Below are 23,877 nucleotides of genomic sequence, written 5' to 3'. Positions count from 1 at the left end.
TGACTTCGTATGCTGTTATTTTGCTACAAGTATTCATAGGGCCCTAGAGTTTTCTTCTGGCTTTGTTAAGGTCTTTAAAATATTGAATAATGCCATCTACAAATAAGGATAATTTGATTTGTTTGCTATTTGTGTCCCTTTTATTTTTTTCCTCATGACTAAGAATCAAGGACTGAGATTCAAGGAGTGTAAGAGTGGAGAAAATGGACACCTAGTGTAGTTCCTGACTTAGAGGAAATGCCTTTTGTTTCTCTTACTCAGTATAATGCTACTGTGGGCTGCTGTGCAATGCCTTTACTATCCTGCAGTATATTTCTTATATTTCTAGGTTCTCCAGAGTTTTTGCCTTGAGGGATGGTGAACTATGTCAAATCAAATGTAAAAGCTTAAAAAAAGATAAAGCCACGGTACTACTCAAAATTAGGAAAGGAGTGGGCAAAAAGAAAAAGGAAATGAAAAGGCTTGCACAGTGTGATGGTTATAGTTGATAACCAACTTGAGAGGATCTAGAACATCATGATGGTTATAGTTGATAACCAACTTGAGAGGATCTAGAACATCATGATGGTTATAATTGATAACCAACTTGAGAGGTTTTAGAACATCGTGATGTATAGTTGATAACCAACTTGAGAGGTTCTAGAACAGTGTAATGGTTATTGTTGATGACCAACTTGAGAGGATCTAGAACAGTGTGATGGTTATTGTTGATAACCAACTTGAGAGGTTCTAGAACAGTGTAATGGTTATTGCTGATGACCAACTTGAGAGGTTCTAGAACATCATGATGGTTATTGCTGATGACCAACTTGAGAGGATCTAGAGGCATTTAGGGAGCAAACCTCTTGGTGTGTATGTAAGGGAGTTTCTAGTTGGATTAATTGGCTCAAGGAGACCCACCCTGAGTATGGGCAGCAGTATTCTGTGGACTGGATTCCTGGACTAAATAAATAGGAGAAAGTGAACTAAATACTAGCCTTCATAGCTCTCTGCTTTCTGACTGTGGTTGCCAAGGACCAGTCGCTTCACACGCCTGCTGCCATAGCTTCATTGCTGTGACAGACTGTAGTCTCTGTGAGCTCAAATGGCTCTTTCTTCCTTAACTGACTTTTACCATTAATTTTGTCACACAATAAGTAAAGTAACATGTATCAACAAAATGACAAAAATGTGGACGTTTCTTTTTTAAAAATAAAGATAAAGTAGAAACACTACTAAAACTCCAGCAAAAGTAAGAGAAGAAAAAGCAGTAAAGGGGGTGCTGTAGTGGCTTTCTTTGGGGTCCTATAAAGTTTGAGTCTCCTAGGTGGACATAAAAAAGGGATGATCAGGTGAACTTGTGTTGTCTTTTCTGTTCTTTGGTTTATGCTGCTTATGTGTCGGGTGTCTTCCAGGGCTGTCTTCACATTAGTGTCTTCCCTTCCTTGTGTACCAAGAGATTCTGCTAGTCATATTAGCCATGCATTTTTGGCCTAGCCAGGTTCACATCCGAAAGTTTGTACACTCTAGTGTGGCTAGTGCTCTAGACAGGATACCCCCCAAGTGTACTGGTAGTGGAAAAAGTAAACACAGCATTGAGTCGTGTACAGGTGGACCTATCTCTGTCTTTCCTGCTAGAGAGATGGGGCTGTATATGTCAGGTAGTCCCCTGGAGTTGCAGAGTTCTGTTTCTACATAAGTAAACCTCATGACAGATAGGTTGATCTATCCCTGGGTGTTGACCCACTGTTGGCTTCAGACTTGTGTTTATCAGACCTCAAAGTTCTCAAATGAGGAGGTTGGCTCCTCGACACTAAGTAGGGCACTGCATCCCCTTGTGCACATCACTTCCTGACCCAAGCCTCCTTTCACCTGCATCTTAGTGTGTGGCCTTCTGCTTTCTGAAGCTGTCTTCTGGATCTGTCTTCATGTTGGGGCTGTATGGTTGACTTCAGGCTCTCTGATGTCATCATCCCTGTTTTCAGACCCTCAGGGTAGCTCAGTTTTAAACTTCAAAATTGTGTCTAACCATAGACCTTGAGCCAAGAAACAGAGCACACAAGGGAATTCTCCTCCACTGCCGACTTGACCCAGTAGAGGAAGTCATTCAGTCTCATGTAAAACGGCAACTGGCTCTGAGTTTTTTGAGAACTGTGGGCTTGACTGTGGGTGGGATTGTCAGCCTCTTCTCATTAGGACTACAATGCTTGGCTTTAGATGAAATTTCTGCCTCCCCAACTCCACATAGCAGAGCCATGGTACTGGAGCTGTGGGGATGGGGGGTGGGGTGTTGCTGAGTCACATCTCCTTTCAGGAAGTCCTGTTTACCACCTCCTGGTCTCTTAGCAATTTGTTTTAGAATATTTTTAACTGATTTATTTATTTACTTTGTGCATGCGTGTGTGTGTGTGTGTGTGTGTGTGTGTACAAGAACACACACACACACACATATATATATGCATGTGTGGAGTTTGGAATGGGTTCTCTCACCAAACTCAAGTCACCAGGTTGGCCCTCAGACATGTTTATCTTACCAACCAGTAGAGACAGAATCACATGGCTTAATCAATTGTTACCCATGGCTAGCTAGATCTGGAAAGTGTACAAAAGTAAAAGCTACACAAGTTTTACACAAACAGAAGACAACACATTTCAACCTATGAGAGTCAAGTCTCAACCCTTCTGGAATAGCTGTAGAAAGCCCCTCTCCCATTTGTGTGACTTCCTGCAGTCTTCGACTAGAAAACGCTTTTGGCTCTCAACATTTTCTCCCCTCATATTGTACCTAGCACACAAAGGCACTTCGGACTGTCATTTTACCAAGTGTGAAAAATGCACTTTCTTCCCTTGCAGGGAGCGGGATCCACAAAGCGTAACCTTTATGGCTCTTTTCTTTCTTTGGTTTTGCAGATTGAGAAATGGCGTGTAACATACCCAACCAAAGACAGCGGACTATGTCAACAACAGGAAACACTCTGTATGAAGTTCTTGGTCTGCAGAAGGGAGCTTCATGTGAAGAAATTAAGAAATGCTACAGGTATATGGAAGTTCAATGGGGACAGGTCCTGTGCTACCGTTGGTGGTTTCTAGTGACTGGCAAGTGGTACCAAATTAAAGACATGAGCTTCTTGCCAAGGCCCAGTGTCTGAATTTTGGACTCATGTTTCCTGTTGTGTAACATCAACAGCTCATTATAGACAGGCATGGCAGTGATTGTTGAAAGAACACTGTGTGATGGCCAGTCTGAGGGAAGCATAGTCAGACTCTAGCCTGGGGGAGTATGTCATCATGAAGGAGGAAGGGCATCTAGGGTTAAACCCTGTGACATGACATCACTACATCTGGTAGAAAGGCTTGTCACAAATTCTATACTGTCACACACGCTGTTGAGGCCTTTAGTTTTGACATTTTCATAGTTGACTTGTCTCTAATAGCCATTGTGGGGAAAAACTGAAATATCATTTTACTTAAAGTTCTAAGGAACAAAAATACATATGAAGTATAAAATCGCTGATTTTAAGCTATCAAAAATGAAGATAATGTGCACCTATAATTTTACCTTAAAATAATTTTCATGGAGAGTTTGTTTCCTTCATTCCTTCCTGTCTAGATAAGACAGTAAAAGATGAAAATGAACTTGTCTGCAGTTTCCACTCATCTTTCTTCCTCCTAAATCCTGTAATGAAAATGTCTTGGTGTTATTAAATATCCTGTTTTCATGCCTGTTACCTACAGATATTCATTCCCAACTTCTCTAGTCATTTTGCAAGCTATTATTTAGGAGGAAGTTCTTTTAGTTTCCCTCTATGTTTAACATCCTGTATATAAGTCACAATATTTATTTCCTATTGTTTTCTAATTGAGGAATAAATATATTCTAAGACAAAAATAAGAAGCAAAAATGTGATCATTTTAATTAATGTCTTCTTGGTTTTACCTTGGACTGGTTTTTATGGAATTTAAATTTAAACAATTTGAAATAGACAAATTATTAGTAATTTGTTATGTCTTTGTCATACTTGTCTTGGCTAAAAAGCCTCTCTTGAATATTATAAAAATATCAGCTCTAGCCACAAATAACATAAAATATCTTGGGGTGACACTAACCAAGGAAGTTAAAGAACTGTACTAAAAGAACTTTAAGTCTTTGAAGAAAAAAAAATTTCCAGAAAATGGAAAGATTGCCCATGTTCTTGGATAGGTAGGATCAACATAGTAAAAATGGCAATCCTACTAATATCAATCTACAGATTCAATGCAATCCCCATCAAAATCCCAGCACAATATTTCAAAGACCTAGAAAGAACAATACTTGACTTCATATCCTGTACAATAAAGGAACTTCTGGAGGCATCACCATCCCTGACATCAAACTCTATTATAGAGCTACAGTAATGAAAACAGCTTGGTATTGACATAAAAACAATCAGGCTGACCAATGGAATTGAATTGAAGACCCTGATATTGATCCACATAGCTACGAACACCTGATTTTTGACAAGCTGATATTACACAATGGGTTAAAGAAAGCATCTAAGCATCTTTAACAAATGGTGCTGGCATAACTGGAAGTCAACATGTAAAAGAATGCAAATAGATCCATATCTATCCCCATGCAGAAAACTTAAGTCTAGATGGATCAAAGACCTCAACATAAATCCAGGCACGCTGAACCTCACTGAAGAGAAAGAAAGTGGGAAGTAGCCTTGAACGCATGAACACAGGAGACCGCTTCCTAAATATAACCCTAGTAGCACAGACACTGAGAGCAACAATTAATAAACGGGGCCTTCTGAAACTGAGAAGCTCTGTAAAGCAGAGGACACGGTCAATAAGACAAAACGACAGCCTACTGAATGGGAAAAGATCTTGAACTGATCTCCAAAATATATAAAGAACTCAAGAAACTAGACATAAAATTACCAAATAAGCCAATTAAAAAACGGGGCACAAATCTAAACAGAGACTGCTTAACAGAAGAATTGCAAATGGCCAAGAGACACTTAAGCAAATGCTCAACATCCTTAGCTATCAGGGAAATGCAAATCAAAATGACTCTGGGATACCATCTTACAGCTGTCAGAATGGCTAAGCTCAAGAACACCAATGATCTCTGTAATTCTGAGGTCAGCCTGGTCTACAGAGTGAGTTTCAGGACTGGCTTCATAGCTACTGAGAAATCCCATCTCAAAAAATCAAACAAAAACAAAACAAAACAAAAAACCTAAAAAACAAAACCCACCAATGGTAACATATGCAGGAGATGATGTAGAGTAAGGGGAACATTTCTCTTTTGCTGGTGGGAGTGGAAACTTGTACAGCCTCTTTGGAAATCAGTATGGCGGTTTCTCAGAAAATTGGCAATCAGTCTACCTCAGGACCTAACAATACCAATCTTGGGCATATACCTAAAGGATGTACAGTCATAACACAAGGACATTTGCTCAACTGTGTTCATAGCAGCATTGTTTGTAACAGCCAGAACCTGGAAACAACCTAAATGCCCCTCATCTGAAGAATGGATAAAGAAAACGTGGTACATTTACACAATGGAGTACTACTCAGCGTTAAAAAGCAATGACATCTTAAAATTTGCATGCAAATGGATGGGACTAGAAAAAAAAAAACATCCTGAGTGAGGTAACCCAGACCAAGATCTACAGACATGGTATGTACTCACTCATAAGTGGGTATTAGACATAAAGCAAAGGATAACCAGCCTATAGTCCACAACCCCAGAGAAGTTAGGTAACAAGGAGGACCCTAAGAGAAATTTACATGGATCACCCTGGAAAGGGGGAAATGTACAAATGTTATGCCCAAGTGTGTGAAGTCCCCACAAGAGCCTACAAGGAAACTGAGTCCCATATGTAAAAGCAAAGAGCCTTTATTTTAATCAAGTTTGCAAACTCAGTCTCTCCATGTCCAACATATTGGAATAACTGGAGAGTCCCAAGCTCAATTAGAATTGGGTTTTTATAGTAGTAAAGGTGGGGGTGAGGGGTCTCTGAAGTTCAGGACTCCTGATTGGCTGACATTTGTCTAGGGTGTCCTGGTGAGGTGCACTGGCAGGTGATCCTATCTACAGTGTTTGGAATGTTAGGCATTTCCTTTAAATGGTCTGCTCCTGCGTGGTGGTTGGGTAATCTCCCCTTGTGTTTTTTTTTTTTTCTGCTACCAGGTATTGCTTCAGGGTAAACTACTGAAACTCGGGCCTCTTATTAAATTTATCGAGGGCCAAGTTCTACTCTGGTATGATAATGGTTGGAAATAAAGAACTTCCTTTGGGGGATCTGTTCATATTTAGCTCATCATGGCTGGCCCCCACAACAATGCCTGAGAAAGTTAGGAGAGTGGGTAGAAGGGAAGGTAAAAGGGGAAGAGGAAGGGAGAAGGAGAGGGAGGAGAAGAACGTGAGAGGGGGAAGGACAGTGAGGGGGTTAAAGGAAAGAGATATCCTGATTGAGGGAGTCATTATGGGGCTATAGAGAAACAGCTCTAGAGAAATTCCCAGGACTCCACTAAGATGACCCCAGCTAAGACTCTAAGCAATAGTGCAGAGGGTGCCTAAACGGGCACTAAAATTCTTAATGAAAAATTAAAAAAAAATTAAAAATATCAGCTTCTTTCTCCTTTTAGCACATTTACGGCTTTGCTCTGACATTAAATCTTTGATCCTTCAGGCCTTATTTTGGTATGAGGAACGAGGCAGCATTCCAGACTTGGTTTTCCCAAATCTCTAGCCCACCAATATTTATTGACTTCTCCAGTTTCACTACTAATCAGGCCTCCTTTGGCCTTGAGCTTCACCAAGTGGTGCACTATGGGAGCTGATGGGGCCTCAAGAAGCTTACATAAGTGATGGTCCTTCAGATGGCTATTTGGATCCAGTTTTATGAAGATGGAAGATTAAGATCAATGCAGATCTTCTGAAGCATATTTTTCTTGATGTGCTAGGGATAGGGACGTCTTTACTATTTGGTTTGCCACCGGAGTTTCAGACGTGTGCCGTGCAGTGGCACAGCCCACAACCGATGAATGGCATTATTGGAACGTCACCAAATCTCTGGTTTGTGAGATGCTGGGGTTGGAAATCAGAGCAATTAATTGCCTTTTAGGTTTAATAACCACACAAACGAGGAGTTCAGAAGCTACATCAAACTTCCTTTCCATTCTTAAAGCTCAATTTACAAATGCGACTTTTAATTGCCTTTATTAATTTTGGAAGCTGAGATTTCAGGTCCTATCTTCATTAAGGCATTAATTATGCCGAGATGCTTGCAAGCTTAGCAATCACAGCATAAAGCCTTTTCATGTAATCAGTGTCTTGCCATTAATTTGGTTTTAATGTCAAACAAATATTATTTTTCAGCTGATTAGGGCACTAGCATGCTGCCGGGAGCGTCTACTTCTATCTAAATTAGACATTTGTATTCTGCAAGCTATTCAAAATGTAGGAGCAGGCTGCAAATCCACTGAGAGTATTATTTTTATATTCAGAGATGTGGGTTGAAGCGGTGACAACACAGGGAAATTAAAGGCCAGTGAAATGTAATAAAATTACCAACTGTTGATCCATATGCTGCTTGACCTCCAGTATAATCTTTGGTTGTCCTCTTGAGAACAAAATAAGCTAGGGAGTTTCTTCTTTTACCTTTATTCTTATTTTTGAATAGATATTAATATATCCACTGAGTTAAAATAAAAGCATACACGTTCCAGGTTATCTCCTCGGGGGAAACAATATGATTAATTCCTTGCACACCTTTCTAAGGAGACATCATGACCATGTGAGCACATGGAGCTTCCAGACAGGGCAAGATGGAGCAGGGTTACTTCTTCCTTCCCTTCCTGATACTCTTGGCGGTGATTCTTAAGACTAATACAAGAGACAACTAAAGAGAACCCTGACAGCTAGAAGGGGTGAACTGGCTGCTGACCTCAGGAACAAGGGAATTAGCACAGCCACAGAGCATCCTATGACTCTTCCACTCCTTGCCCACCAGAAAATAACCTAGACAGGGTGTTTTCTGAGTTCCCACCTCTTCTTCCAGCAGAACAAACCCAGGTGATCTTAATCTTTCCCGCACTTGAACACTTCACCCAATAACCCGAGCCAAGCCCTTGCGAGATAGAAAGATTGTCGATTAAGAGTCCCTTGACATAAGGCTAGGGAAGCACTTTCAGGTCTGGAGCCTGAGACTCCTTCTTCCACTGAAGGCTCCACTTGACAGAGGGCAAGCGGAATTAGGAGGAAGCAAGACACACTTTTGTCAGAAGAGGTTCCCTTCTCCCACCTAAAAGCATCAGCTTAAAGGAAGCCACTCCTCTCAGCTTCCCAGGTACTATAAAGAAGGATGCCAAAAGGCTCATGGGAGGCTGGAGAGATGACTCAGCAGTTAAGAGCATTGCCTACTCTTTCAGAAGACCTAGGTTCGGTTTCCAGCCGTCACGTGGACACTCACAACTGTCTGTAACTCTAGTTCCAGGAGATCCAGCGCTCTCTTCTGGCCTCAGCCCGTGCCAGGCATACATCTGGTGCACAGACATACAGGTACATACATATACATATATATATACACACACATGCACTAAAATAATAAAAATTTAAAAGAAGAAAGGCTCATTAGAGACAAACTAGTAAATCAAAATAGCACCATAAAGGCTCTAAAAATTAGATTCTTGTTGGAATCATCTGCAAAGGTAAACTGAGACCTACATGTTGAACCTAAGCAAGTTATGAAACCCAAATTCTCCTAAAGTTACAGTCACAATATCCAGATATGATGTGATTTAAATCACCTATCATAAAAAGAATTAAGAAAGTCATAACTTGAATGAGAAAGGTCTTCTCCTGACTCCCATCCTGACGGGAGACAGATACTTAAAGCCATAAGGGCTGTGCGGAAGGACTTAGCCACAAGCTACAAATGGATTCATACAACTGAGAAGTAACAGAAACAGTGCTAACGGGTTGAACTGAGCAACACTGAGAAACTCAGAACAGAAGTCCTGGATTTGAGGATGGAGCAGTAACATTTACCCAGGAGGAACAACAGAGAGAAATGAATTGAAAACAACCGAGTTTTAGGGATCCGTGGCTCAGTAAGAGGAGTCTCGGGTGGAAAGAAGAGAAAGGATGGACTGAAGGGGTGTTTGAAGAATTAAGGGCTGAATCTCAGGCAAAAGACATCTGGACAAATTTGTCACTAGTAGATCTACTCTTAGACAATTGCATAAACTTGTGTGTGCCCATACACACTTGGACACACACACACACATACACTACATTCTACATACACAAACACACACACAAAATCTAAAAAGAATTACTTCAAGAAGTTTTTCATAATTCTGTAAATAACAAAAGGAATGTCAAACCATCAAGAAGAAATGGAGAAAGTTGAAATCTGGCTAAAACAAGACTACCATCCCCATGAGTTTCCTAAGTTATGAACGACTGGGTCAAAAGTTACTCCACCCCTTGACACTCATTGATCCTGGGTGGCAGTGAGATTTATGTGCTTTACCAAAATCAGGAAACACTGAGACCAATATAGTCACAGGCTGAGACTCCACCCCAGACTGCCAAGAAAACTGTAATAACACTGCAAATGATAAACATGTAATCCCAAAAAATGGTCAGATAGACCACAGAGAGACAAAAAGTAGAAAATGGGAGAAGAAATAAGAAACAGAAACAATACAAAGGAAGAAAAAAAAAACACCAGACTTAATCCTTAACATAAGATGCATGTCACTAGCCAATTGCACAGATCTCTTTTCATAAACAAATTCAGATATACTATCCATCCCATTTCATTCATTACATTTTAACAAAACAGCTCAGCAACAATCAACTCAAAAAGGCTTAGTCTTTTTTTTTTTTTAAACTGCCATGATGCAGATGTCCTGTGACCTCACCTGTTTTCTGTGACAGTTGTGGTTTTAGTGTGGCATGTGCCCCATGTTTCTTTGTCTGAAAAGTTAGTACTTAGCTAGTGGCTCTGTTTTGGAAGGTTGTAGAACTTTTAGGAGGTGGAACTTGGGTGGAGGAAGTGGGTCATTGGAGGTGAGCCTCAAGATTATGTAATCTGACCCTACTTCCTGTTCACTCATTGCTTCCTGGGTTCAGATACAATGTAACCAGCCACCTCATACTCCGACCACCATACTTAGCCTGCCACGGTGGACTGTTTTCTACCATGTTGGGAGCCAAACTAAACTTCTGCTTGCTTAGGCTGCTGTCTGTCAGGTAATTGCCCACTACAGCAGAAAAAAACAACTAATTGGGTGGTACCCTTCAAGGCGTGCTGTTAAACAGCATTTGAGCTTCTCATAAAGGGAACCCTATTGCCCCAAAAAATGAGGGAGGAGTGGAAGAAATAAAAAAAATCTCCATTTCTATTTTCTTCCTAGTTATTGTGTGTTCTGATCCCAAATCCCCAGAACGAGGATTCAAAGAACCCAGATAAACCACTTGCTTATTCAGTCCTGGTTGTTTCTGGTTAGGGATCTGAAGTTATAGCCTCCCCTCTGCCAATAAACCAGGCTGCCAATAAACAAGGACACGGGATCTCATTCCGTGGAGAGAAGGAGAAATGTCCCCTAAGAGAGGTGCACAAAATTAGGAAGGAAAATTTTGACCCTTTAGTCCATTATTCCTTTAGAGAATTACAAGTAGCTGCTTTGAAGACCTCCATAGTCTCTCCCATACCTGTGGATAAATCCATCTCAGGTCTGTAAAACGTCTTTTCCTTTTAATTTCTGAAATTCAGTCCTTCATTTAGCAGCTGCCCTCGTATAGTTCCCTACAAACTCAAAGGCAGGTGGGAAGGTGGCAAGAGAAAGGCTTTTACCGGGTCCCTCTGTCAGTCACTTAAGCTCTTGCCTCGCCGAGATTTTGTGGAAAGAAATGAGACCATTTTCCTCAAAGTAAGCAGAGCCCTTTTGTGTAAACGCACAATGGCAGTACCAGGTCCCATTGTGACAGAGCGAATGTCGCCACCATCCTTCCCAGCTAAAATTAGCCTGCCATTTGGCGCGGCTGCTCAGAGTCCATTCATCCTGCTAGCACAAGGTGAACGTTCAGTCTGCATCTGAAGTGACATGTCACAGGTAATGAAACCCGTGGTGTCTCTTCTGTCATCCTTGCTAAGGAATAAACTGTCTTTAGCACTGCGGACTTTTATCATTTTCAAAGACTTAGGTAGTCATAGATCATTTAATCCAATTCAATCTTTTTACTAAGGGGCAAAATCCTTTCATCCTTCGCAGTGTTTGCAGGAGATGAGCAAGATCTTATTCCATTGCATAGATGTCCTACCTGCTACTTAATGTATTGTTGGAAGGAGGCTCTATTCAAATGGTGGTGCCCCCGGAATGTCAAAGATAATCTATCTTCCCCTCGTTTGTTCTAACTTTAGCTTGTTTTGCCTTCTCAACTTGGTTTCCCTGAGTCAAGAGAGTTCTTAGGAAGTTCCTGAATGAAGCTAGTGAAAGTGGAGAGAGATGCTGGTAAAATGTAGGGGGGCTGGACAGCTGGGAATTTAATAGGGACTTGAAATGAGGATCTCAGGGATTTTGAAGAGACCATCTCAACTCACTCAAGAACCTGAGGTGCAGCTTCTACCACCTAAGTTTTTCTTGGGGTTCCTTCTGAGAAAGTGTTCGGAACCAAATAACCAGGTCTTTCCCATCAGTGGTGCCCTCCAACCAAGTTTCCACCCTGCCAGCGACACCATTTTGCCAGTGGTTCCGTGGGTGTGTCTGTGGCCACTGTCACATCTGACCCCGGCTCTGGTCTGCCACCGTAGCTCTGCTATCAGCTGGACACAGCTGCCCCACATCTGTGTGCATCACCCATGCACAGCAGGCAGTGGTGTTGCTTCCTGACAGCTCCCGAGGCTTCAGGTCCTCCATTGACATCTGGCCCAGAAGTCTAACCTAATATTGAGACCTGAGTCACTAATCCCTGGTGGTGGCCTGTGACTCCGGGATGTATGGAGCTGAGTATAGGGACTGACTTCCTCCCCTTCTCTTATGTCCTGTTGAGCTCCCTAAGTGTCCGTGCTCATTTTCCATAGGACCTAGATGGGTGCTCAAGGGTGAGCCAGAGACTAGGAGCTGGGCTGTTCTGTCCAGAATCCCAGTCCTCTCTGACATATGAACCTGTGCTCCTAGGTCAAGGTCATCATGCCTTGTTCTTTCTTTTAGATGGATTCTTTCCAGACGATTTCAGTCCCAGGCCGTGCTCACTCTGACGGGCGTCTTCAAGGCTGTCCCGCTGATTCTCCATGTACTCATTTGAAGGGAGCCCTGGTGTTGACTTAGATTTCTTTCTCAAAGGCCACTGCCCTGACTTTCCAAACATGACCTGATACGTCAGATTTCCAGCAGTGAGTGACGAAAATATATGCAATGACTCAAAGATGTCATCCACCCATAGTTCTGCAGCAAGACTAACTAAAATAGTTTGAACTGGGTAAACCTGCCAAATTTATCACATTAATGCTGCATTACTGATATTCAAAATGTATTTCTTTTTGAGATGAGAGTCCTTCTTTTCATTGACAACAATTAGCATGTAAGCATCCTAACTTCAAAGCTATTGGACTGTGGTTCTGTACCTCACAAACAGGAGAGCCAACGGAGCACTCAGAAGTCACGAGTCGGTCTAGAGTCTCTGACAAGAGCAACAGCTTCCCACAAGCAAGTTTTGTTCATTATCCAATGAGCACTTACTGAACACCAACTACATGCTGGACTCTGGTCAAGATACTGAGAAAACAGCAGTAAACCGGATGAATCCAATACTTGCCTCATGCAGCCTGTATTCCGGGACAGCTCAGTAATAAACAAGGGAGACGTGCAGTATAAGAGATGCCAATCACCGTGAAGCAAACCAGGCGTGGCAGGGAGCGGGAGTGCTAGGCGTAACCTGGCAAATGCCTATGCTCTTCCAAGTGTTCTGCACGGATTTTCACACGAAAGACTTCTAAGTGGGAAGTAGTGGTTAGGAGTACAAAGTATGAAGCTACAGAAGCCAGGACTAAAACTCTTTTTCACAGCCTCATATTCTTAAAAAGGAACATGTGGATAAAACACTAATTTGGGATGGCTCCTGAGAATCCAATAAGATGCTAAATGCTAAGTGTTTCACCAGGTCTGAGAGTCAGATATGGAGCTATTGAACAGCATCATCAGGCTCTGCCAGGACAGGGTGCAAGGCAACTCTCCTAGGAGCATACATGCTATCGTATTTTCAAATGTTTAGATTCCACCGAATACATTAAAAGGTTGGGGACTGGAAACGATGGTTCAGAGGCTGAGAACACTAGCTACTCTTGCAGAGGATCCCAGGTTCAGTTCCCCACAGCCACATAGTGGCTTACAATGACCCACAACTCCAGTTCCAGAGTATCTGACACTCTCTTCTGATCTCCATGGATACCGGGCCTGCATGTGGTGCAGATACATACATGCAGGCAAAACACTCACACATAATCTTTAAAAAATTGCTACAGTTGCTAAGGGTATAACTCCATGGTGGAGCCCTTACCTAGTAAGCACAGGATTCCAGTCTGAACCCCCAAACCAAAACAAACAAACAAATAACTAAATATTACAGCTATTTTATTTTAGCATGCTAGTGCTTATAGTATTGTGAAAGTCATAGTCTTTGCATGTTTAACCTTCACCTTTTATACTAAATTAAAAATAATGAGCTTCTTGAATTTATTTTAAGGAATTACCAAGCAACAAAAAAGTTAAAACTCAATGAAAGAAGTTAGAGAAAGAAAGAAAAAGAAAAAGAAAAAAAAAAAAGAAGGAAAGAGAGACACAGCAGACTAGACCGCTCCTGAATGGCTCTGAGGTGCCCAGCAGGTCTCCTTTCCTATAAGGCAGAGCTCTTCCTAAATGTCCCAGCACTTGCTGTCTTGTTCCACCAGGCACCTGGTCCACTTTTTCTTTTCTGCATCTCCCACCCCATCAGCTTTCTTAAGGACAGACAGTGCTTCTCCCAGTGTGCTCCCAGCCCCATCCTGGGGCTAACATTCGCTAGATCAGAAACTGAAGTGATCAGCAAGTATATTTTGATTGTGTGGCTCTGCCTGCTCTCTCCTTGATTGTGTTTTTATTTTCGGCTCTTCAGAACCATTTCTCAAATGCCTTACTTAATTGTCTTGCTGGATGAGGAGTAGTCAACTAACCCAGCACACGTAGATGGGGCAGACAGACAAGGAGAGGCCATGTCTTCTGTTTGGGACACAGTGAGAAGTAAACACGGGATGAAGGAAAGGACACCGAGTCAGTTTAGAGAACGTAAATTTAAGTATCCAGAATCTCAATGTGTTGATACAGTTGCTCACACCTGTACTAGTCCTACTGTTTGGCAGCAGGAGGTAGGAAGGTTGTGAATTCAAGGGCAGCCTAAATTACATAGTCATTTCCAGACCCTGTCTCAAACAACAGCAACAAAATCTTATATGTTATAGAAATGTTAATTTAAAATGTTTAGATAGTGTGTGTGTGTGTGTGTGTGTGTGTGTGTGTGCATGTGCAGGGAATTGTGGCGCTCAGCAAAAGGGCACTGGATCTCTTGAAACTCAAGTTGGTGGTAGTGAACCATCAAATTCATGCTGGGAGCCCAACCTGATCTCTTCCAAGAGCAGTAAGCAGCAGCTCTTCACTGCTGAGACACCTTTCCAGGTATAAATGTTACTTCATATTTACACCAGTGTTTATACTTTCAATGTTATTCAGAATAAGATTAAGAAATTCAAAACACACCAGGCAGTGGTAGCATATGCCTTTAATTCCAGCACTCGGGAGGCAGAGGCAGGTGGATCTCCTTGAGTTTAAGGCCAGCCTGGTCTACAGAGTGAGTTCCAGGACAGGCTCCAACACTACATAGAGAAACTCTGTTTCTGAGGGTGGGGGTGGAAAAAAAAAAAGCAAAAGCAAAACACTAGGTGTCTGTGACATACCTGGTACAAGAGCCTAACAAAATTTTACCCACTGATTAAGAGATCACAGGAAGATCTAGTTCTTTCTTAGCTCCTCAGAGGACTGTCAAATGAGAGAAAACTGGTTTCACACATCACTTAAGCCCCTGCGCTTTGTGGACCAGTTTAACCTCTTGTTGATAGGGCATCGAGTATCTGTGTTCACAAGCAGCAAGGAATTCAAACAATGCTTCTGTTTCGTTCATTGTCGTATGGAAGTTTCTGGAAAAACTATCCCAAATTTGAAGCTGTGAGCCTTCCAGGCGAACCAAAATGAGGCAATTGCCGGTTTGGCAAGGGGCAGGAAGAGTACTGCTCTTTCTGGGCACTTTCTGTGGCAAGCCCATCCCGAGGCGCTTCTGCCCATCTTTATTAGCAATTACAGGTGAGCAGCGAGGCGTCTGTGAATAAAGAGTCTGTCAGGGGAATACACAGCTAATAGACGAATTGCAAATATTTACAAGGCAGGGCGATGATTCAAGCTCACAAGATTAATTGAAATTAATCTCTATCAGGCACTAATTTGTTTCCTGAGTTCTACTCCCTTCCACTAAGAAATATGTAAGGCCACGCTGGAGATGGTTTCCGGGTGGCTGTGTGGCCTCATTTCTTCGTCTACCTCATCTCCTTGGCTCTTCTTGGAGCATCAACCTGTCCTTCCTCAGTGTTTGGATCGTTACAATTAAGGCTTTTCCACTCCCTCAGTATTTATCCCATGCCTTGCGCTTCCTTATGTAATACTGGGGACATATTTAATTTTTCATTAATATGAACCTTCTGTCTTGTCGTTCCCTCTCGTCATGGTCTCACTGATTTTGCTCCTGATTCTGCTCATTGTGTATCTTGCTAAATTTGTTTTTGCACAGTAAGCTCTTTAAAAGGAGGGTCTACGTATCTACATACTTGACGGCAAACCAAACACGGGAGGGTTTGGCAATCAGTAGAGATGAGCTGAGTTCATATTAATTAAAACCAAGCGTTTCCCATCACTTATTCCTACCCTGTACACTTTGCTAGACGCTAGAGAGAAAGTCACAGAAAATATAACTGATGGTTACAATTAAGAAATGGAAAAATTAGTAGATTTTTACTATTGAGTCGGGTGTTTTGAAGAGAGTATATAACAGAGATAGAAATCTGCACTAGAGGTTAGAGACAGCTGAATATAATCTTAATTTTAATACAGCAAAGACCAGTTTATATTGAGGATACTCAAAGGAAAACCAGAAGGGATACACACAGCCACGCTCAATCACTATAGCAAGATGAATCAAAATGACAAGCGTTATGAAAAGCCCAAGCACTGTGCTTCGTGACCTCCGTCCACAATTCTGTTTTGTCCTTCCTTATGTCTTCTTATCCTACCTGCTGATGTGAACAAACCGAGGTTTAGAAAGGCAGGCTAAGTGACTGTCTCAGAGCCGTGGAGCAGGTCCTGGCACATGGGTTGGCCCACTTCCTCTCCAGCTCTCTGTCTCTCTCTCTCTGTCTCTCTCNCTCTCTCTCTCTCTCTCTCTCTCTCTCTCTCTCTCTCTCTCTCCCTCCCTCCCTCCCTCCCTCCCTCCCTCTCCTCCCTCTCTCTCTTTCTCCATTTTATGTGGGGTACCCTTGCTCATACAGGTTAGAGGAGGATGCCTGGTGCCCTGATTTGTCACCCATTGTCTTATTTCCAGGGTCTATCAATGAAACAGGAGCTAGGCTGGGGCTGCTATGCCCCAGAGAACCTCTTGTCTCCCACAACCATTCCTAGCTTTTTATGAGGGTGCTGGGAAACTGCACCCACGTCCTCAAACTTGCATATTGAGTACACTCACTCGCTGACCCATCTGCCCACTCCCTGCTTTTCCTGCTGTGCTCTGGGTTTGGAATATTTAGAAGGATTCCAGAGGGTTTTGAAGAGCACCGCTGAGAGATGAGCCACAGCAGAGGAAAAAGCTAAGCTCAGTGCCTGGGAAGGAAAGCTGGGGACGAAATTAAGGGTCCTTTAACTGCGATTTAAAGGCAACAAGAAGGATCTAGAGTGAGCCAGAGCCTCAGGTTCAGGAGAGGACAGGGAAATGGGTCCACTGTCAGCACACCCAGGCAATAGCTGCACACCTCCCAGGCTCTGTTTTTGCACTGGATTCTAAGTAGCTTTTGGTGTTTATGGGGATGGGTTATACATCCAATAGTTACAGCAGTAGATCTAGAGGGGAGCCTTTTGCATGATCTATGAATTATGTTCTATAAATGCCAGGGTGAAAATGTAAGCGAATAAGTCTGTGACAATTCTCGTCTTCGTGAGAGCTCGTGTAGCGGGCATCCAGCAAAATGTTCCAAAGTTAGAAAGAATCGGTTAGCACCAGCAGCTGAGGGGACGATGGATCTGACCCACTGATGAAAACTATGTACAGCAGCTGAGGGGACGATGGATCCAACCCACTGAAAACTATACAAGATCCCTGTTTGTTTTGTCTGTCAGTTTGTTTTCAATGGTTGCTTTAGAGATAGGATCTTTCTGCAGAGCCCAGCTGTGCTTGAACTCGCAATTCCCCAGCCGGTGCCTCCCAAGGGACAGCATACACTACCACACATGCCCTGTCTGCTGGTATTGTTATTCTTGAAAGGGGGGAATAATAAAACTATACACCCAGTGATCTATTTTCTAGATAATTTACTGCATTTTATTAATAAAAATACCAGTAAATGGGAATGTTCAGGGAAATAGCCTGCTTCCTTATGGAAGTAACTAAAAATATGTCAAGAATTATCAGGATCCGATTTTGTGAACTCTGGAAACTAATGGAGTTCTTGCCAAAACTAATAGGTTTTGTGTGTAAGGGTAGAGATGCATGTGGAGGCCAGAGGACAACCCTGAGTGTCGTTTATCAGGCATGGTCCACTTCTTTTGATGAAACCACTGACCTAGGACACGCCGAGTAACACACTGAGTAAGCTAGTGTGTGAGTTCCGGGGTTTCCCTCGTCCCCCTCTCAGGGCTAGGATTGCTGGTGGGCACCAGCCAGACCCAGGTTTTGTTGTTGTTCTTGGTCAGCTCTGGGTGTACGTAGATTCTTCTGATTGCCAGGGAAGCACTTTGGAGACAGAGCCACCAACCACCTCAGCGCTGCCATCCAACCTGCTTCAGTGTGCCTTAGTGTCCTGTTTTGAGCAGAGCTACAGGGCATCACTCCACTTCCCAGTGCTTGGCTGCTTGGGTAAATATTAGAGTGGAAAACAATCTTCATTGCATTTCTCCTTGTCCTCATCCCACACCTTTTCCTCGGGTCAACAATAGCTCTGAAGGAACCGCATGCCATTCCAGTTACCACTATCAATTTGGGTACCAGAATGATCAGGAGGGAAAGAATCTTATTTGCAAAGGAGTGGTCTTGTCTGATCTGTCTAGAGGCTTTCTGGAAGGCTTACTAAAATCTACCCAATCCTGCTAACCCAGGAGGGGACATGGGTTATGGAACCATGTAGGCAACTGATTGTCATTGTATCCCTGGCCAATGGGGGGCAGCATCTCTAAGAATCTCTAAGAATCATGGAAAGGTGGTAGAGAATGGGATGAACTAGGGAATAAGGTTTCGGGAAAGCTGTGTCATGTCAGGTCCTCAGTCCTCAGAAGCTACTCCCACACCTAAAGTTGTGCTCACACTTACAGAAGACCCACGAAGGCCTTGAGCTCCCTCTGCTGACTGATTTCTAGCTCTGTGCAAACATACTAAGGAGAGGTGGAGTTGTAAGTTGTCTAGACGGGTATCAAACGTGTGACTCAGCACACGCAAGACTGCTTGCGAAGGTGGCGAAATTTCTGGTGCCAGGTATATAAAGAATTCTGTATCTGACCTTGTTGATTATTAAGCCTGTGCATACAAACTTTATAAATTAGGTCAGAAATGTGCCTTTAACGAACAACTGTAACAACAACAAAAACCACAAGGAAGGAGAGAGTCTGGTTTGCTGAGTTGCCGCAAATATCCAGCTTGAAGCATTGAGTTTTCAAAATAAATGAGGTACGCACATAAGGAAGTAAGGCTTTGCGTGGGGGAGGCGGGGATCAAGCCAGAGGATCAGGAGGAGAGCTGTGGTCCAGGAGAGCTGTGAAATACCATCTTCTAGCTTTGGCGTGGCTGCTGCCCACACGGACTTGCTCTAGGTCAAGCCAGTCAACGCGTCAGCACGGATGGGGAAGGGTTTCTTAAGCTCCAGCCCCAGCCAGGAGCTATTGCCAGCTGATGGCTGCTGAGGTAGGAAGAGTTGTTTTCTTTGGAGATGTGGCCACTTGCAGGTTGCCCATGCCCCCCTGGATGTTCCCACACCATGCGCACATAGTCAACACTAGAACTCAGGGACAGTCATCATCATTATCATCATCATAAGAAATAACAACAACAGAGGACATAAAGTAGGAAGAGAGATGGTTGAAGGGAGGGTCCTGGGGGGAGTTCAAGGGAAGCAGTGGGTGTGGATGTGTTTGAAATGATTGTATATTATGCATGAAAATTTCTAAGAGTAAATTAATCTTTTTTTAAGTCAAAGAAAGGATGCCTCAGGAAGCTTGACCATGGACATAACAACAAAACAAAAACTCTAATTCAGCTAATTCAAATCAATGTCGAAGAAAAATAGTATCTAAAGAATAAAAGGAAAGGGTGAGAATAAGGAATCATCAATTAGAGAATGTCAATAAAGAAACAAAAGTCACAAAAGGACACAAACAGAAATTCTGTGATTGAAAATTCAGTCACTGGAGCTCCAGTGGCGCAATCGGTTAGCGCTCGGTACTTATATGAAAACTCAGTCACTGCAGTGAAAAGGCAGGAGGAAGACTTGACGGGAGATTAGAGACGCAGAAGAAATGCTCAAGCACCTCAGATGCAGGTTAAGTTTATGCAAACAGATGAAGAAAAATTAAGACTCAGAGAGACTGCTGGGCACCAGGCCTCACACCAGCACACAAATGCCGAGTGTGTGAAACTGTTTCCTGTGTCACTCTCCCACGGGGCACACTCTACTTCTCTGTGCAGGCTAGGCTCTCCTACTTTCTTTGACTTAAAAAAAGATTAATTTACTCTTCGAAATTTTCATGCATCTCTCTCATCGTCCTCTGAGCTGGCCAATGACAAGCAGGGTGGACAGCTGAACAGAAAAACAAGCGTACAAAGATGAAGAGAGAATTCAGGTGTAAGGACAGGGACCGGGCTATGGGGATACGCTAGGCAGAAATGGGTCTCTACAGCCACAAAGGTGTCTGTACCACTGCGGTCGCATCAGAAGAGAAGCGTGCAAGCTGCGTGCGGAGGATGTGGAGGTGCAGGAGCAGTCCATGCCCGATGTGGAAGTTTGAAGTGAGAAAGTAGGCAGACCAATGTCTTTCAGATTGAATATGCCATTGCACCATTTATAAGAGTAAACAAGCCGTCAGTTTTCACATCAGGTCAGACTGGTAGCTTTATGCTACAATTATAAATCAGAAAATAAATTCTGTCTACAGAAGCACAACAAGTTAAATTTCCAATAAGATAATAGCAAAACTACAAAACCAATGGTTCTCTGACTTCGGTGCCTAGCTGAATCGACTGTTTGACTTTACAACCATGTGAAACTCCAGACGTGCAGAAGCAGAAGCCCTAAGGTCAGGGCCAACATGTGTGTGTCTCCTACACAGTACCGCTTCACACATGACTCTGAGCCATAGATGTTGAAAACTCTTAGGATCAAGGAGAAATGATAGACCCACAAAGGTTGCCAGTCTGTTCCTGGTCCCTTCTGAGAGACAGTCCTCATCTGGTTTAGGGTAATGAGAACAAACTTTTTTGGTTATGTCCACTCCCAAGTCACGATTCCTGGAATCTGGGTTGTTTAATGGTCCATCTTATTCCTCCTTTACCCACCTGTAGTGCCCTGTCCACTTCACGAAACACAATGCTTTTGCCAAACTTGGCAGCAAGAGCCCCTCATACGCCTTGCCCCTACTTTCCCATTCTAGCCTCCCAAACCGAGACCAGGAAAAAATTGAAAAGACATTTAGGAAGCCTAGCGAAGAGAAGAGCAGTCATCAAACATGGCAAAAGGTCAAGTACAAGAGGGATAAAAATGAGCCTGCGAGTTTGCATCCGATGTGTCATAGAAGGGAGCGTGAATGTGGGGAAGAGCTGAAAGTAGAAATCAGGCTGCGGCGGGCTGGAGGGGGAAGGAGCAGTGAAGAGTGACCTTTCCGTGGAACCCGGGCTTTGCGGAAGCGGTGTGTTGAAGGGGAAGAGAACGTTTATAAACAAAGGGAAACCTGGGCCTGGCAGTGGGGGTCTGTAATCACAAGAGGGCTGAGGCAGGTTGACCAGGAGTTCAAGGCCAGCCTGGGAGGCACAGTGAGTTCAAGGCTAACTTGAGTAACTCACTGAAACCCTATCTCAGAATACAAAGATAAAAGGGGAGCCCATGGGCCGTAGATCGGTAATACACGCTTGCCTAGACTTTAAAACACAAGCTAGGCAATTCTAGATGAGTGTCTAGACCTTAAAATGTGCACTAGGCAGGTTCTGTTGCTGAGGAGGAGGGACCAGTAGAGGTAGTTATGGAAAACACTAAAGTTGGGGGTGGAAGCCAGAGATGCAGTAGGACTCACTCAGGTGAGCCGAGAGGACAACACGCTGAGAGGAGGGGAGACACTGGGGTGACCCCTCAGAGCTGTGGAGGCGGAAGAGTGTGAACTGTTTCTTCCTGACAATCTTTTCACACTTCCTGAGTCAGAGGTGGGCGTCTGTTGAAAGAGGGTGAGGGAATGGAGGGGGACAGAGGTCTGGGCATCGTTCGTGGGGACACGAGGAGTTTAGTGAAGTTGAATATTGACGGGAGAATCTCACGGGACACTAGCCAAGGGGGAATTGTTGACTTTTATCGCTTGTTGTTCACAGGGTTGTGAAATCTGGTCCAACGTTGCTGCTAAGCCTAGAAATAGAAGCTGTGGTCCCAGTCATCTTCTTGGGGGTATGGCAGGAAATCGTTTGAGGAATTTGGTAGGGCCTGAGAAGGGTTCCAGTGTATGTCTATGATGCTCAGAGATCAAATCAACAAGACCTCCAGTGTGTAAGAAAAGTTCTGTTGGGTTTTTAAAAGGGCGTTTTTTTGGGGGGAGGGGGGACAGTTTGAAATGAGATCTTGACCCAATGTTGCATGAGAGGACAATGATGTGTGTTTTTGCACTGAAGGGCTTTAAAGAAGAAAGGCTGAGAGGTTTTGCGTGCTGCCAGCTCAGCGCTGAGCACTCTCGCCAGTACTGGTGGGAGCTGCAGCTGGAAGCAGGAAACACAGGTGCCAAGCTGAGGAGGAGGGGCACCGAGCCATGTCTCCTCCATCCTAGTGTTTGTGACCCTTGGCAGTCACAGTTCAGCCGAGCTTGTTGGCCTCAGAAAAGAATGTCTTTTCCTTCTAGCTAACAGTGAAGTTAGAAGCCCAGAAATTGTCGGGGGCTTGTTCCATTTACAGAGGTAGATAAACCTATGCAACCATCAGACTCTCAGCCAGCTGAGGCGGGGACAAGGGATTATTATAAACAGCATACCGAGATCTTAGCGGCATCTGAAGTTCAGGGCCCCTTTCTCAGATTAGCAGTTACACACCCACCGTAGAAAGAAGCTTACAGAATTGGGCACACATTTATCTAATATGCTGGTGTCGATACTCCAGTGTATTATATTTTACCAGGGAAAGTAAGATCTAGGTCTGAGAATGCCATAGAAGAACAACCAGCAAACTGTAGCCCAGTACCCCCAATAGGCATTTGAACTTTTGGAAAGCCTAAGTTAAACCGCTCATGATTTATAAGATCATGAACACCCCAGACACAATGGCACCGATGAACACCCCAGACACAATGGCACCGCCGTCTCAGCTGCCGCTAGAGGGCAGCCCTTGACTCCTGATACAGTTCTACAGGCAAGAAGAGACCGAGTCTCAGACACAAATGACTTTGGCTCCTTCCTGTCCTTGTCTCCCACCATACTGTCTGACTCTCAAATGTGACTGTGGATCCCGCAAAACTAGGGCACCTGCTTTAACAGTAGTGGGGCGGACCGCTCAGCCATCGCGTCTGCGGGGAAGTCGCAGAGCTGTGTATGTGGCCTCTAGCCTGCCCCCGCGGCTCCTGATGGTCCAAACACTTGAGTCATGCGTCAGGGTAGCAGGTGCTCCAGAAACCATCACACAGAAGGGGTGTGTTTGGCGTATTGAGTATCTGCTCAATACTAAGCCAAACAGCGCCCTGGCCTTTCTATTTTGTCCTTATGATGTCCTTATACTGTTCGGGTTCCATGGTGCCTGCTTGCCTGATGCCTTCTTATTCCAGTCTCTTACCAGCATTAAACCTTCTTGTGTCTAGGGCTGTTGACCAGGCTGCAGCGCATAATGTGCTTGGACGGGGTTCTGGGAGTTTGAGAACCAAACAAAGGAAGATATGGCCATGATAGGTAGCCAAAGTCGTTGACTACCTGGTACTTGGACAAGATTGTGCCTGAAACAGTCCTTCCCGTGCAAGTTCCACAAGCTAACAGCTAGGGGAGCACCATGCTGAAAGACAAGGGCTAGGGAACCCCAAGGGCAGAGAGGGTCAGAAAGAGCAATTTCACTCAGCCCACAGCAGAGTCACTGGTCAGAGAACTCCACCAGGCCTTGTGGCTGAGATTCAACGCCCTGTGGTGTCATTGGCCAGCAGATGCCCAGGAGTTCTTGCAGGAAGTGTAAAATAGGAAGGCTCTAAGTGGCTAAAAGGCTGCTTGTTTGGGCTATTTTTAAGATAATTGGATGTATAAAAATTTGCCTTTGGCTTTGGCAGGCTTTGAGCTAATGGGTCTCAGCTGCAGTGAAGGAAGAGCCAGGGGCCAACAGGCAGGCGAGGAAGCTCTGC

General features: G+C 43.7%; 1 protein-coding gene across 1 annotated transcript in view; it reads left to right on the top strand.

Annotated features, from left to right (window-relative positions):
* Positions 1-2,897: 2,897 nt before the first annotated feature.
* Dnajc5b (DnaJ heat shock protein family (Hsp40) member C5 beta) overlaps positions 2,898-23,877 on the top strand; it is a 43,451-nt gene continuing 22,471 nt past the window's right edge. Inside the window, exon 1 of the mRNA XM_050142149.1 lies at positions 2,898-3,016. Within this exon, the coding sequence (XP_049998106.1) occupies positions 2,898-3,016 (119 nt within the window). The remainder of the gene's footprint in view (positions 3,017-23,877) is intronic.

The sequence above is a fragment of the Alexandromys fortis genome, unplaced genomic scaffold (genome assembly GCF_014885135.2).
Source record: "Alexandromys fortis isolate MF-2015 unplaced genomic scaffold, M_Fortis_MF-2015_v1.1 scaffold_41, whole genome shotgun sequence".
Taxonomy (NCBI): domain Eukaryota; kingdom Metazoa; phylum Chordata; class Mammalia; order Rodentia; family Cricetidae; genus Alexandromys; species Alexandromys fortis.
The sequence above is the reverse complement of the archived record's forward strand: the minus strand, read 5'-3'. Positions and strand labels throughout refer to the sequence as shown.